Below are 15690 nucleotides of genomic sequence, written 5' to 3'. Positions count from 1 at the left end.
TTGACTTTCAAAACAAAGGCAACAAAAGGAAAACTAAACAAGTAAGACTATGAAAACTTAAAAAGCTGCTGCAGAGCAAAGTAAACCATCAACAAAATGAAAAGGCAATCTTTAGCATGGGGAAAATATTTAAAAATCATTTAATAAGAAGGTAATATCCAAGATGTGTAAAAAATTCATGTAACTCAGCACAAAAATAATCTAATTCAAAAATGAACAGAGGATCTGAATTTCCAAAGAAATCATGGAAATCGCTAATGGCCAATAATTACATGAACAGGCGCTCAACATCACTAAATATCAGGGAAATGCAAACCAAAATGAGATATCACCTCATGCCTCTTTTAATGGCTGTCATCAAAAAGACAGGATATAACAAGAAATAACAAACGCTGATGAAGATGTGGAGCACAGGGCACTCTTCTGCACTGCTGATATGAATATAAATTGGTGCAGCCAGTATGGAAAGCGGTGTGGAGTTCACTGAAAAAATTAAAAATAGAACTGCCATTGGATTCAGCAATTCCACTTCTGTGAATATATCCAAAGGAAATAAAATCACTGTCAGATATATCAGATATATGCTCTCCCAAGTTCATTATGGCATTATTTACAAATAATCAAGACATGGAAACAAACGAAGTGTGCATTGATGAATAAATGGAAAAAGAAAATGTGGAGACTAAGGTTGTTTCCATGTTTTGACCATTTGTAAATATTGCAGTGAGCTTGGGGGTGCAGATCTTTCTCTAGATAAAGGAATATTATTCAGCTATAAAACCTAATGAAATCCTGCCATTTGTGACAACATGGATGGACCTTGAGGGTATTATGTTAAGTAAAATAAGTCAGACACAGGAAGACAACTACTGTATGGAAACCAAAGAAACCAAGCTCATAGAAACAGAACAGATAAGGTGGTTTACAGAAGCAAGAAGTGGGGAGTGGGGGAAAAGGGTGAATGTCAAAAGGTACGAGCTTTCAGTATTCAGGTAAATAAGTTCTGGGATGTAAAGTACAGCATTCTGACTTGTTAACCATATTGCATCGCATATTTGAATGTTGCTAGGAGAGTAGATTTTAAAAGTTTTCATCACAAGAAAATAAATTTTGTAAGTAAATGACATGAGAGATGTTAAATTTACTTTGGTTCTCATTTTGCAATATACACGTATGACAAGTCATTATGTTGAACACCTTAAACTAAAGCAGCGTTATATGTCAGTTATACCTCAATAAAACAGAGTGGATATAAAAAGCGGAAAGGCAACTGGAACAAATGTACCACTCTGATGGGGGATGTCGATAGCAGGGTAAGCTGAGAGTACATGGCATACATGGGTCCTGGAGATAGATGGGAACTCTATATTTTCTGCTCAATTTTGCTTTACATCTAAACTACCCTGAAAAGTCAAATTGATTTAAAAGGGGATGTGGAAGGGAGAAGATGATAAGCAAATAAGAAACCAAGAAAAATGTTTACCTGTTTGGGGCGGGGGCCTGCAAAACCAGAGGGGAGAGGTCTGAGTTTAGTGTGAAATCTGTCTTTTTTTATTGTCATCATTTAAAATTAAAAAAAAAAATTTCAATTACAGTTGACACTCATATTAGTTTCTGGAGTACAACATAGTGATTAGACATTTATATAACTTACGTAGAGATCATCCCAATAAGTCTAAACCCACCTGGGATTATACAGTTATTACAATATTATTGACTATATTCCCTATGCTATGTTCCTGTGACTATTTTGTAACTACCAATATGCATTTCTTAATCTTGTCACCTCTTGTACCCATCCCCCAATCCTCCTTCCTATCTGGCAGCCATCAGTTTGTCCTCTGTATCTGAGTTTGTTTCTGTTTCATTTGTTTGTTTTTTTAACCAAATAAACGTGTTACTTATTTTTAAAATTCAGTGATAAAAGCTAGTAGACCAATATTTAAATAAACCAAAATAAAGTTAATGACAGAAAAGTTAATGAGGCTAAAGAGGGGCACCATGTAATGATAAAGGTAAAATTTACCAGGAGGGTAAAACAGTTTCAAACATCTATACACTTAACAGCGTAGGTGAGGTATAGAAAGTGAAATTGGCTGAATTTGAAAGGGAAATCATAATAATTTAGAAATTTTAACATATTCTTTGTATTTTCTTGATTTTTATTTTACATTAAATTTGTTTGGGTGACATTTGTTAATAAAATTATATAACTTCCAAGTGTACAATTAAATAATACATCATCTGTATATTGAATTGTATGTTTACCACCAAAGTCAAATCTCCTTCTGTCACCATATATTTGACCCCCTTGACCCTTATCAACCTCCCCTGCACCCCCTTTCCCCCTGGTAACCGTTAAACTGTTGTCTGTGTCTATCAGTGTTTGTTTGTCTTGTTCTTTTGTTGCTTCCAGTTTTATATCCCGCATATGAGTGAAATCATATGGTTCTCAGATTTTTCTGTCTGCCTTATTTTGCTTAGTATGATATTCTCAGGGTCCATTTATGTTGTCGAAAATTGCAGCATTTTATCTTTTCTTATGGCTGAGTAATATTACACTGTGTATATGTACCACATCTTCTTTATCCAGTCATCTATTGAAAGGCACTTCCATTGTTTTCATATTTTGGCCACTGCGAATAATGCTGCAGTGAACATCGGGGTGCATATATCTTTATGGATAAATGTTTTCCATTTTTTTTGGTAGGTAACCAGAGAAGGATTGCTGGGTCATATGGTAATTCTATTCTTTCTTTTTTGAGGAACCTCCATACTGTTTTCCATAGTGACTATACCAATTTCTTTTCCTACCAGCAGTGTATGGGGGTTCTTTTTCCCCTACGACCTCTCCCACACTTGTTATTACTTGTCTTGTCAATGATAGCCATTCTAACAGGTGTGAAGTGGTATTTCATTGTGGTTTTGATTTGCATTTCCCTACTGACTAGTGAAGTTGAGCATCTTTTCATGTTCGTTGGCCATTGAATGTCTTCTTAGGAGAAGTTTTTATATTTGTAAACAGCAGTTTCAATAAAGGGCTAATATTCACAGTATATAAAGAACTCAACTCAACAGTAGAAAACCAAACAGTCAGATTGAAAATGGGCAGAGGACATATTTTTTTAAAAGAGCAATTACAAAAAAAATTAAACGGTATAAATTTGAACAAAAATATCCAGTGACTTGATTAGCATATAGATTATTCTCAAGCACACACAAAACTATAAAAATTGTTCAGATGAAGCCATTAAATTGTCTATATAAATTTAAATTTATCATCATATAAATTACTTTTCACCCACAGTGCAATTAAACAAGAAATCAGTGATAAAAATCAAACTATGACAATGGAAATCACATATTTAAACAACTCATAAGAAGAAATTATTGTGCAAATTATAAAATAGATAGATGCAGAAGATATTGAAAATTATATATGATTGCACTCCTGAGAGTTAGCCTAAGTGGAATTGGAAGCAGTTTTAGCTGAAAATATTTATATTAGAAGAAAGGTGTTTTGCATGCTCTCCCCCAACTTTTTCAATTTTATGCTGAATCTAAGGGTAATTTAATATCAGGATATCTTTTAATGCGACCTGTTTATTAACACATTAAATAATAGCTATATAATTAAAATGGGCATAAAATTTTTTGATAAAATTCAGTGCTAATTTATCATAAAAATTCTTAGGAAGCCATAGAAAATGATTTCTTTAACCCAATAACATATGGCTGCCAAAACTTATCATAGTCCAATTTAGGAATGAAATGTTAAGAGCATTCTCTTTCAATAACAACTAATGAAAGCCTGTTTCACCACGCCTGTTCAAGATGGTGTTGAATTTTGGCATTTATAGAACAGTCTACCTAAAGATAGCAGAAATTTTTTCAAGTGCATATGCAGTGTTCTCCGGAATATATTATGAGGTGGAGCTATAAAACATAAAACAAGTCTCGGTAAACTTAAAAGAATTGAGATCAAGCCCAATATGTTCTTTGACCACGACAGAATTGAATTAGAAATCAGTAATAGAAAGAGATTTGGGAAGGTGCTAGATATTTGGAAAGTAAACAATATACTTCTAAAGAACCCCTGGGTCAAAATGAAATCACAAAGAAAAAAAGAAAATAGTTTAATTTGAATAAAAGCAAACCCACAACATGTAACAATTTCTTGAATCTTCATGCATTGCTGATGCGAATGTAATAAGCTCCAGCTATGTTCCAAAAGGATTTTCTGTTCTTCTTTTTTTTTTAATTAAAAAACTTTTTCTCAGTCTCGAGGTGGCCTCTTCTGAGTGTCCCCAGTTGTAAGGCTTCTGTTCAGCTAGACTTCCGGTGACTCTCAATGATGGCTGTTCTGTAGTTTAGTAGTTTTGATGTGGTTGTGAGAGGAGACGAGGTAAACAGCGTTTACCTACTCCTCCATATTAAGTGGAACCAAAAGGATTTTCCAGTTTCTTTAAAAATGTAACAAAATGTATCACTATAAAACCCAGCATTTCTATGCTTGGGTTTCTACCCTGGAGAAGGGACAATGTATGTTCATACCTAGACTTATGCAGAGATGTTCCAGGACCATTTTTTATAGTAGCCCCAATCTGGAAAGAAGCCAAATTTCATTGATTGGTGAATGGATAAAGTAGATGTCCATACAATGGAATATTATTGCACAATTAAAAGGAAACTACTGATGTATGCTATGACATTAATGAGTGCTAAAACATCATTCTGAATGATAAAAGCCAGATACAAAAGACTATTGTATGATTACTTTTATATGTAATGTCAAGAATTCAGATTAGTGGTTATGTGGGGCTAGCAGTGGGAGTAGGGATTATCAACAAATGGGCACAAGGGAACTTTTTAAGGTGATGAAAAGGTTTTAAACTGGATAGTGGTGATGATTGAGTGACTGTAAGGTTTTTAAGAAATCCCTGAATTATGCACTTATAAGTTGTGTGAATTTTATGTTGTGTATATTATATCTCAATAAAGCTAATAAAAATTTGAAATGCAAATTTTAAATCTCTTAGAAAATGTAAGATCATAGTGTCATCATCTTGGATTAAGGAAGTGTTTCTAAAAAGTTAAATAAGCAATCAAAAATCATCCAGGAAAAAGTTGATAAACTTGACCATTAAAGTAAATGCTTTCAAAGATACAATTTCAAAAAGTAAAAAGACAAGCCATACAGTAGGAGAAGATATTTACATTTATCTGGAATGTAGTGGATTTATATTCTAAATATATGAAAAATCATGTAAACAAATAAGAAAGAAAAACCATGAAGAGCATGAGTAATATAAACAGTCATTTCACCCGAGAGGAAACCTGAATTGACAGTAAGCATGTGGAAAGATCCTCAACTTCAATTGCAATCAAAAAAGTGCAAATAAAAAAGTTGCATTTAATGCCCTTTATTACAGTAAACTTTAAAATTTTTGATAATATCAAGTGTTGGCAAAGATGTGAGTAAGGGAACCTTTCAAATCACTGGTAGAATTGTATAATTGGTACAGTCACATTGGAGAACACATTTATAATTTCCAAAAAGGGGAAAAAGCTCATATTCTATGACTAAGTAATTCCCTCTTTAACATAGAGAAACTATCATGTGCAAAAACGTTCAATGCAGCATTGTTGGTAATAATGAAAAATTGAAACAACATAAATATCAATAATATAACAGATAAATCAGGTACATTCTACAATTGGATATATTCAGCTTTGAAAATTAATTATCAAAAGTTAACTTTCATGAACCTAATATGAAGCAATAAAGGAAGCTGCAGAATACATAATAATGATACATTTATTTAAACTTTCAAAATATGTAAAGAAAATTATAAGTAATTTGAGAATAGATACATATATAAGTATAAAAACATACATGGAGTAAAACCCACAAAATTCATGATATCGTTTACTCTAAAATATACTAAATGGAATGATGGACAATATCCAAATGTGCTTATTTTGATGTTTTTTTGGTGGCTACATGAGTGTTATACGATTTGCTCTCTTTTTTAAAAAATCGGGTTTTAAAAACAGTGAACAGTTAAGGGAAGGGATAACAAAAAATGCAGAAGTGTGCTGGCACTATTAAAATCGGATGGAATTTGAAAGCACGTAACAGAGAGAATGCAACTTGAAGTTAGAAGTTCAAAACAATCTAAAATACATTGATGAAAGGTGTAGAGATGATCTTATGGTTATACACCTGAAAGCATCAAAGCTTGCAGTCACCTATGTAAATCAAAACACATTAGAGAGGCAATAAGAACTTGATAAAGCATAATAATAACATAGACGATATATCTTTTTTCAGAATCGGACCAATTGAATAGATAATACATGACGATATAGAGAAGTTAAATATATAGTCATAGATCTTGACTCAATAGATAGATGTATGTTCAATTTTACATCCTTTGAGAATATACTTTATGGCTGTAGAACACTTACTTAAAAAAAAAAGCATGTCATTAGCCATAAAATGAACAATGTGGACAAAGAGATTTTATTAGCTGTTTTCTGACCGTAATGTCATAAAATTAGAAATCAAAAAAAGTTGAGCAAAACAATCTCAAGTTCTTAAAAATTAAGAAATAGTCCAAAATATCCCTTAGTGAACAGAATAAAATAAAAGGAGAATCAGAAGTTATCTAAAGGGATCTATGCATCGTAGCAAAATTTACTCAGAAGTAAATACTTCCAATATTAAAGAATAAAAATTAAAAATGAGAAGAATGCCTACTCACATTAATTAAAGGACAACCATTTAAACTAGTACAGATTAATAAAGATGAAAGCTAGTATCAACAAAATAGATAATAAAAACTGTTGAAGGGATCACTAACTACAAAGATGATTTTCTTGAAGGAACCAATAAAATGGGTAAAACGTTTTCATACTTTATTATTAAGATGGAGAGATTCAGACTGAAGAAGAGCTTTTAGAATTATAGGGCAGATTATAAAAATGATAAGGAAATGTATTACTCCATGGCAATATAGAATAGGTCATCTTCTGGTTCTTAGTAATAACAACATTTTGTTCTAGATATTTTAAAATATTATATTATTGCGTCTCTATACATATACATACTTTCTTCCATCAAATAAAAGTTGGGAAGAATAATATCAAGTCATTAATGAACAGGATGAATGTACAGGAGCCCAGAACATAACTGTTTTGTTTCACTAGTAATCATTATCTGGTATTTTGACAGACCTGTCCTGTGGTTCCATAATCCATAGCTGTATTTTGATACAGATTTCTTATAAACACTAATAGATGCATATATCGTTGAGTTTGAATAGCTTATTCATTTTTAGCATCAAGTAAAAAGTTTGGAAATGTAGGTTAAAACCTCATAATTTTACAATTGTCCCGATAGATTGAAGGAAATTAAAAAGCATAGTAGTTGAATAACCAATGATTCTTAATATAGAATTTATTTATTCAAAAATAAATTGAAAACATAAGTAAAATTATAAATTTTTTCTTGAAAACCATGAAAAATGTTTTATAATTGTAGTAAATGAAGAACTATATTATCTACTTTAATGGAAAGATTCAATTATATAAAGATTAATTGTAATAAACAATTTGTTAATGTAATGTTTTGGAAAAAATTGCAGGTTTTATTTTAAAGTTTATAAAACTTCTGTAAAGCTAACTCAGATGAACAAATGAGTAAAAATGTCAATGAAAGATTAAAAAATAAGAATGTGAGTATCATGATACATCTAATAGACTTTATACCAAGGCAAGAACTTTTTAAAAAGCGAATAAAGTGTATATGTGATAGTCTAATAAATCTTATACCAAGATCAGAGCTAAAAAAGGTAAATGGAAACCCCACTTATTGTGATAAATCTAGTACACTTGATACCAGGGCAGTTGCTAAGAAATAGGTGAATACATTCTACTTAATGTATGTATGCTTAGATACTAGGGACATGATTAAAATGTGAATTATCCAGTACTGATAATGGGAAATTGTTTAATTTCTGAATTGGACAGAGAGAAGTTCAGAACAGACCTCAAATCATGTCTCCCCTTTCTTTTTCTCTTATGCACCCCCCTAAAAAATCAAAAGCAATTATTAGAGAGAATAAACATTTGAAATTGTGGACTTCTAGATCAAGTTAATAAGAGAGCCGAAAGAATTTTTCTCATCTGAACCTAATGCAATAAACAGGAAATAGTAAAATAGAGCCTTCTTTCTAAAAAAAAAAAAAAGAAGAAGAAGAAGAAGAAAAAATAGGTCCAACCAAGTAAAGAAAGCAGCATTATTAAAGCAATGCACTCAAAATATTGACAGCTGGTAACAAATATATTTGATAGTTATTCTGTTGAAACTGTTGTCTATAATGAGATTGGTAGAGAGGATATCTAGAAATACTCTATTCTCTGTAGTGGTTATGTTAGTTAAAATTAGCTTCCCTTTTGCATAAAACTCTCTTGCCTGACTTTGAAGACCAGGTATAATCTAGTTCAACATTACCGCTTTAATTTTATCATTGTTATCACAGCATATATACTATACCCCAAGCAAGCTGATTTTCCTGATACTGCCTGGAAATTTCTAGCACATTTCTGGACTCCTTCCTTGCTTTCAATTTATAATAGTTTACCTTTCTCCTATAAACCTCACCTCCTCTAATCAAATCTTTCTCAATTGCTTCAATTTCTTCCAAGTGATTGGTCATCCATTATAATGTAGTCATGTATTAGTCATATGTACCGACTGTTGTCTCAGACTGCCAGGGTTCGAATCTCTGGGAATGTGCCTCAGTTATCTGCCCTCTGCCTCAGTTCCTCCTTGTGAAAATGAGGTAGTAGTAGAATTTACCTCATGGAAATGTCGATACACAGTAAGTGCTAAGTATCTTTTTAAAATTACAACTATTATTACTATAATCTGTCTCATAAAAAAAAATTTTGATAGCTAAAGAACCAGAAAATTCTGAAGTGAGTTCATAGGTATTCTTACTCCATTCTTGTGCCTGCATAGTCAATAGAATTCTTATATCTCCCACATGGGAATGACAGGAACTTATTAAGTATCCCTGTTTTCTTTCGACTTTGGGTGGGGGGAAATAATTGCTGGGAGAGAAATGGAGAATGAACAACTAAGGCTGACATGCTGTGAGGGAAGTCAAAGTTCCAGGTCTTTCCATATCAGTTGGAGGATCAGTCTAAACCCTGAGACGATTTCTCTCTGAGAGTGAGATATATCTATCTCCTTAAGTAGACTGAACTTCGGTAGAGACAATTTTTTAAAAATTGTCTCAGAAGAGAGAGTAGTACTGTTGCTCTAATAAAATCTATGCATAGCCTCAAGCTATCCTTTTTCTGTCCAATTAAAGCCTTTAGACCCGAAAAAAAAAAAGTAAATAAAACATGAAATGTTTGGCCCTGAAAACTATCTCAAGTGACAAAGCAAATTTCAGTGTGAATAAAGAGAGAAGATGAGTAGTACACAGATTGTATATAAACAATAAATACTATAACAAAATGCACAAGCATAACCAAGATAACAAGATGGCAAAGAAATCACTAATATGACACTACAAAGGGAGAGAGACAAAGAAATGAGTAAAGGACAAGAATTTAGTCCAGAGGAAACATCTATTGAGGAAAGGAAGGTAATAATCTTTTGACTTACAGAATAAATTGCAAGAATATAAATTCAATAAGCTGTCAAAAACAAGATAATAAAAAACAAGATGAGATGAAAAGGAACTTGAAGAGTTAAGGGAACAAATTGATGACCTAAATTTTATAATGATTTTAGGAAATGTATATAATATAGAGAAAATGAGATATGGAGAACAGTGTAACCTAATGATAACCGGAGTCTCTGGAGGGCAGAAGCAAACAAAAGATGAAGTAGTCCATGAGATGAAGAAAGAACTTATTTGTTTATAGGAAAAACACATGATATTCTAGAAAATGTGACACGGAGTGATCAACACTGAGACATACAGTATGTAAATTGAAGTTTAGGGATAAAAAATAATTCCTGTAATAATTTAGACAAAAAAGGAAGTTGCCTTCATCTGGTTAAACATTTAGTAGTGCTCAGGGTTCTCTGCAGTTAAATTCGATGCCAAAAGAAATAAAGCAATGTCTACAGGTTCTGAGAGAACATGTGACCCAAGAATGTTAGATCCTCATTGCCAAGTGTTAAGTATATAGATACCAAGTCAAGTACATAGATACCAAGACTGACTTCTTGATCTCTTGAATGACCTTTATCCATTGGAGAGATGAGTCAAAAGAATGAAACCAGAAATGGTGAAGACAAGGTCAAGGAACAGAATTTAAAATAGAACAAGACCTAAAAACTAGATGTTTTAAACCTTGACGATGTTAAAATAGCAATGTAGGTCACAAAAACTGAGAGGTAATCTAAAGGATGGGAATGCCGATTACCTGTTTTTAATATAAAGGAATAACTAATACTTTCCAAAACCGAAATGTTTGTTCAAAATATATATCACTTCACTCTTCTATTCAAAATATATATCACTCACTCTTATTTATAATTTTCTTAAATATTATAGAGAATTTTAGAAAAGAAATAGTATCTCTTTTGATGAAGAAAGTCACCTGACTCTCACAAGGTTTTTTACTTTGTAAATTAAAGAAAATTTTTTTAGTTTTATGTCCATTTCTTTCCATTTCGTTAAATATGAGTAAAATTATATCTGATGCTTTTTGTTTAAAGTAACATTTAGAATGATCCCATTAGTATGACTTTTTCCTGTTGTTCCTCCCTTATTCCATCTCCTTTCCCTCCTCCTTTCTCTCCTCTTCTCCATAAAGAGATTTCTAATGTTTATCATGGTTTATTATGTTACTTCTTTTAGTGGAATTTTAAAACTTTCTGCTTCGAATTTCCTTGCGCTGCTTGCATTTTTGTGTTGTGTATCATTTGTGTTGTGTAGCGTTTTGTGTTTGTGTATCATTGTATATCAATTATTTAAAACCACTTAAATATGAAAATGAGTTAAAATAAAAATTGCTGTAGGAGAAAAAATATGGAATATTCACTGATCACTAGTCTTTGCAACATTAACAAGTAAAGAAATAACAAGGTTAAAGTTTGATAGATTTTATTCATGAAAATTAAAAACCACCTCTATTACCCTTCAAAAAACCCCTTGAAATTCAAAACATGGAAAATATTTGTCAATTATTTGGTAAAGGGATAATGCCCCTAATATTATTAGGGTTCTTCTAATCAGTAGGAAAAAGGTGGCCACAGAGAAAAAATGGTCAGAGGATGGCATCAGGTAGTTCTTGTAAGTTATGTAAATGGTCAAAAGGCTAGTGAACATTTATTAGCATTTCTTATAAATTAAAATAAGATCTATTTTTGCATATCCCATTGATGATTTTTATGATTATTATATTACATATGATTGTTGAAGCTGCTGATAAAATGCATATATACGTTGATGGTAGAAGTTGGAATCTTCATACTTTTAGAGGTCATAAACTGCAAAATTTTACAAAGTAAATATAAAAGCTTTTAGCTACATCATTTTAGTTATAATAATTTAAGGAAATAATTATGCCCAAAGATTGACCTAAAGGCACAAAGTTTTTGGTGGAAAAAAATCATAAATAACATAAATGGCTAACAGTACTGAATGGATAAATTAAGCCATATTCTTATCAATTATATTAGACGACACTGAGAATTCAAAGCACGGTATACTGTTGATTTATTGGAAATAAGCTACAGATGACCTTATCTAAAATTATTTTCATTGTATTGATATCACCTATATTTATTTTTCATATTTATATGCATGGTAATTAATCTGGAAGAACATAAACTGATATTTAAAATGATTACCTCTGAGTTACAGAATTATAGGTTTATTTTTTCTTTTTCCTCTTCTAAGATATTCTGTGACTTGTTACAAGAAATATTTCTTTGGCTATTCAAAAAAAATCTTGTTTGTTTTGTGAAGGACATTAGAGTATGTTTTCAATGGCATGTTTAGTAAGCTAAAAATAGTATAATTTTTATGAGAATAAAGGTACTATATTTTTTTAAAAAGAGGATGACCCTCTTAATCCAAGTGGGCAGAAATCCTATAAAATTCGAAAGATAAAGCAAATAGGCACTAGAGTATATGCCTCATATACTCTAGTGGGGCCTTCTTGAGCTGATGCGTAGCAGAGATCTTCTGCTAGAGGGTCCCAAAGAAGCAAACTAGGCCCCCACCTCCACTCTGCCTGAGAGAACGGATGGCATTTGCAGCTACACTTGACTCCTGTGCAGTGAAATTTATTGTAAACATTGTTTTAAAGTGGACTGCAGGAGAAAGCTGACCCATCTCTTCTCTGCAGCATGCATAGCATTCATTCAAGACCCCACCAAAAGGCCAGAATTAAGCTGCTCTATAAACATTTACATCTTAGGAAATAATCTGGAGGGTAATAATTTCTTAGGTGAGATTGTAAGGGCACAGTTAAGAGATTACTCTAAATTCCAGATAGCCTGAATAGATAACTCTTATCAGCTTTGGCATTTGTTCTTTTCCAATTAGGAGCAAATGAAAGTTCCAGGCCTCCTTTTTCTGGATGTGGCTTGAACTGGAAGACACTGGAGCCTTCCCCTCCATAGTCCCGTAATATCTATTAGTCCTGATTTTTTTTCTCTTTTTAATGACCAGTTGACCTTTTTCAATGTTGTTTAAGTGTTTTACAAACACAACCACAAGAGAAATGCCCAAGCTTCTTGTGGGTTTAGGTAGTTTTGCTGTTTCCGTCCCTGGACTGAGGAGGCCTGGGTGAGGGGAAGCAGCTGTCCTAAGTCCTTTGTCGTGCAGTGTAGAGAGTGGAGGCTGATGTTTAGAAGAGAGGATTTCCAGGTGAGTGGTACCCAGAAAAATGGTTTAGTTTTTTGATTTCCGTATTTGTCTGAAAGACAAATGGTGAAATTTCAGTCACTTAATCAAACTAGTCATTTCTTTCTTGTTCACATAAAATCCAGATCACCATTCTTCAGCCGGCAGTTTCCTCCCAAGCTGTGATTCAGAGACTCAGGCTGCGACTTTCATCTTGTGTCTGTGTCTCTGTCGTGTGGCTCCTGTGTTTTTTTGCCACGTGAGAAAGAGCACGAGAGACACGCATGCGTGCTTCTCCTATGGCCCTGGTCTAAAAGTGGTCTGCAGCTTCTCTGCTCACATTCCACTGGCTGCAGCTCAGTTCAGTGGCCACGCCGAGCTGTAATATGGGCTGGAAATACAGTATAACTGTGGACTCAGGAAGAAGGAACAAGAGTTTGGCAATTACGTAGTCAGTTTATGTCGTAGTTGCCAAGTCCAAACAAGGAACCAGAAAAAATCAAGAAATGAAATACCTTGGGATGACAGTGAAGAAGATCCAGATCTTGAATTCTAAAACAGTGACGCAAGGTGTATAATGATTCCCTGAGTTAGAGCTAAGCACTCAGGAGGCCTTAATAGAGCCTTCTGTCCTAATTAAGGATTGGGTGGGAGGACAGGTAAATGAGCCAACAGTAAGAAAGGGTTGTTTTTTGTTGTCATTTTTATTTTAAATGTTTTAAATCCAATGGCAAACTACAACTACAAGCAACAATGAGTCCCCTTTACTTTTGTCAGATTATTTTGCTGTGTAATTCCAACATCAAGCTAGAATACTTTCAACTGTATTTTAAAATTTTTGATATTAAAATTTGTCATAGACTCCTTTTAGAGTTCGAATTTGGACAAAAAGAATTTAAAAATTCTGTGGGCTCTGTGTTAGGAGAAACCAATAATCTTAACCCAATAAAAATAACTCCTAAGTAGTTTAGAAATTTGAAAATAATAACTGTCAACATTTATACAATGTTTTATAATTTGTATGTTAAACATTTTAATTTGCACAGGTATTTTATGTGAGAAGTGTTTAAATAGTATTTTTGGAACTTTAGAAGATAGCTGTGCTATAGACTCATTTCTTTTTTTAAGATGGAAGTTAAAATGATTACGTATATGATTCTGTATCTACTTATAGATTGTACTTTATTTCAAAGTCATGAGAATAGAGAGTCCAGTGTGCTTCATAGTATTTTGCGTTTTTTTCCCCCTCTTTTTCTCCAGGAGAAAAGTCGAAATTATGCATACCCACAGTCTTTTCACTCTTCTTGGAGAAAGGCTGATGTTGCATACAAACACTGTGACTGTCACCACGTACAACACACTTTATGAGGTAAAAATTTAAAAAGTGATGACAATTTTAAATGTATACAATGGAAACCCTCAATGAAATTTGAATCAGTAGTTGGTCAGTTAATCAAAAAATCTGGTAAAATTTAAAAAAAATTAAAATATTTTCAAACATATCTATGTAGGATTATTTGCCAGTTTTTTATGTTGGTCTGAGGGCTTATCTTTGCGTCTGGGGTGGCTGATCAGCTTTGCACAGTGTTTCTTATATACACCACACCCATTATTTATTATATGTTACTTCTTGCTGTCCCTCCCATCTTTCTCTGTGTCTAATATGTAGTGATTACCAACATTAACCTAGAATTGAAGAATTGATCCTGGGATAAGTTGTAGGTAAGAATTATTTGTAAAAATGATACCTGGAAGAAACTTTAGATCTCATCATTTCAATTCAGAAACCCTTTTCTCATCGTTTCTGACAGGCAGCTATATAGCTCGGGATTGGCATTTTCTATGAAATGCACGTGCTCCTTCCCAAAGTAGCTCTTTTTATTTTTAAAGGCTAGTACAATTTTAGGAATGTTGTCTTATATTAACTTTAATTCTACTCTTCTGCCGCTGATCTTCAGTGGTTCTGGTTTTCTCCTCTAGTGCAAAGATTAGCGAACTGTCAACACTCATTTTTGCACGGCCATAACTAAGGAGTTTTTTTTATTTTTAAATAGTTGAAAATAAATAAAGATGAATTACATATGACATGTAAAAATTATATGAAATTCAAATTTCGGTACCCGTAAATAGTTTTGTTGGAACACAGCCACACTCATTTCTTTATGGATTGCCTATGGCTGCTTTTATGTCGTATGCGTAAAGGTGAGTAGTTGCCACAGAGGGTGTGTGTCATGCTCCCATCATTTTGCACTGCTACTCGGTGCAGTTCAGATCACAGCAGTGCAGTACCTCAGCAGTGGTTCAGGTAACACGTGTAATGTTGAAGCTAACTTTCTAATACCAGTGCATATCTGTTATATCAAAATGGGAAGAGAAAAGTGGACTTCATACCTCACCCTTTTAAAATACAGTGGACTGTGGATTTTTTTGGTATAGATTTGGGTGGCAAAATGTGTCTGTGATTCAGGGATACTGTAGTTGTGCTAGCACAATATATGTTGGCATTACTAGATTAAATGCTTAGAATAATATTTCTAACTCAGAAAAACAGTGATCAGAAAATATAAAATGATATATCATCATTGCAGACTTTTTCACAAAAATTTAAAAAATGAAATGAGAGCCATTGAGGAGGGTAGATGCTGAAATTCTGAATAGAATTATAGTAAAATTTTAAATTAATATGGGACAAATTCAAATTCCTCTAATACTACTTTTTTTTTTTTTTCATTTAAGCTATAGGCCAGATAAAGCTCAGTTCTAATTTTTGCATGGCCTACAAGTAGGGAATAGTTTTTACATTTTT

General features: G+C 32.8%; 1 protein-coding gene across 13 annotated transcripts in view; it reads left to right on the top strand.

Moving 5' to 3' along the window:
- Positions 1 to 15690, top strand: part of NBEA (neurobeachin) — a 629692-nt gene that overhangs the window by 162958 nt on the left and 451044 nt on the right. For all 13 annotated transcript variants that reach the window (XM_039873014.1, XM_039873019.1, XM_039873011.1 and 10 more), the window contains one exon: positions 14145 to 14253. In XM_039873014.1, coding sequence (XP_039728948.1) covers positions 14145 to 14253 — 109 coding nt within the window. The remainder of the gene's footprint in view (positions 1 to 14144; positions 14254 to 15690) is intronic.

Source organism: Pteropus medius, unplaced genomic scaffold (genome assembly GCF_902729225.1).
Source record: "Pteropus medius unplaced genomic scaffold, Ma_sr-lr_union100, whole genome shotgun sequence".
Classification (NCBI taxonomy): Eukaryota; Metazoa; Chordata; class Mammalia; order Chiroptera; family Pteropodidae; genus Pteropus; species Pteropus medius.
Note: the sequence above shows the minus strand (reverse complement) of the source record. Positions and strands in the feature narration are given on the sequence as shown.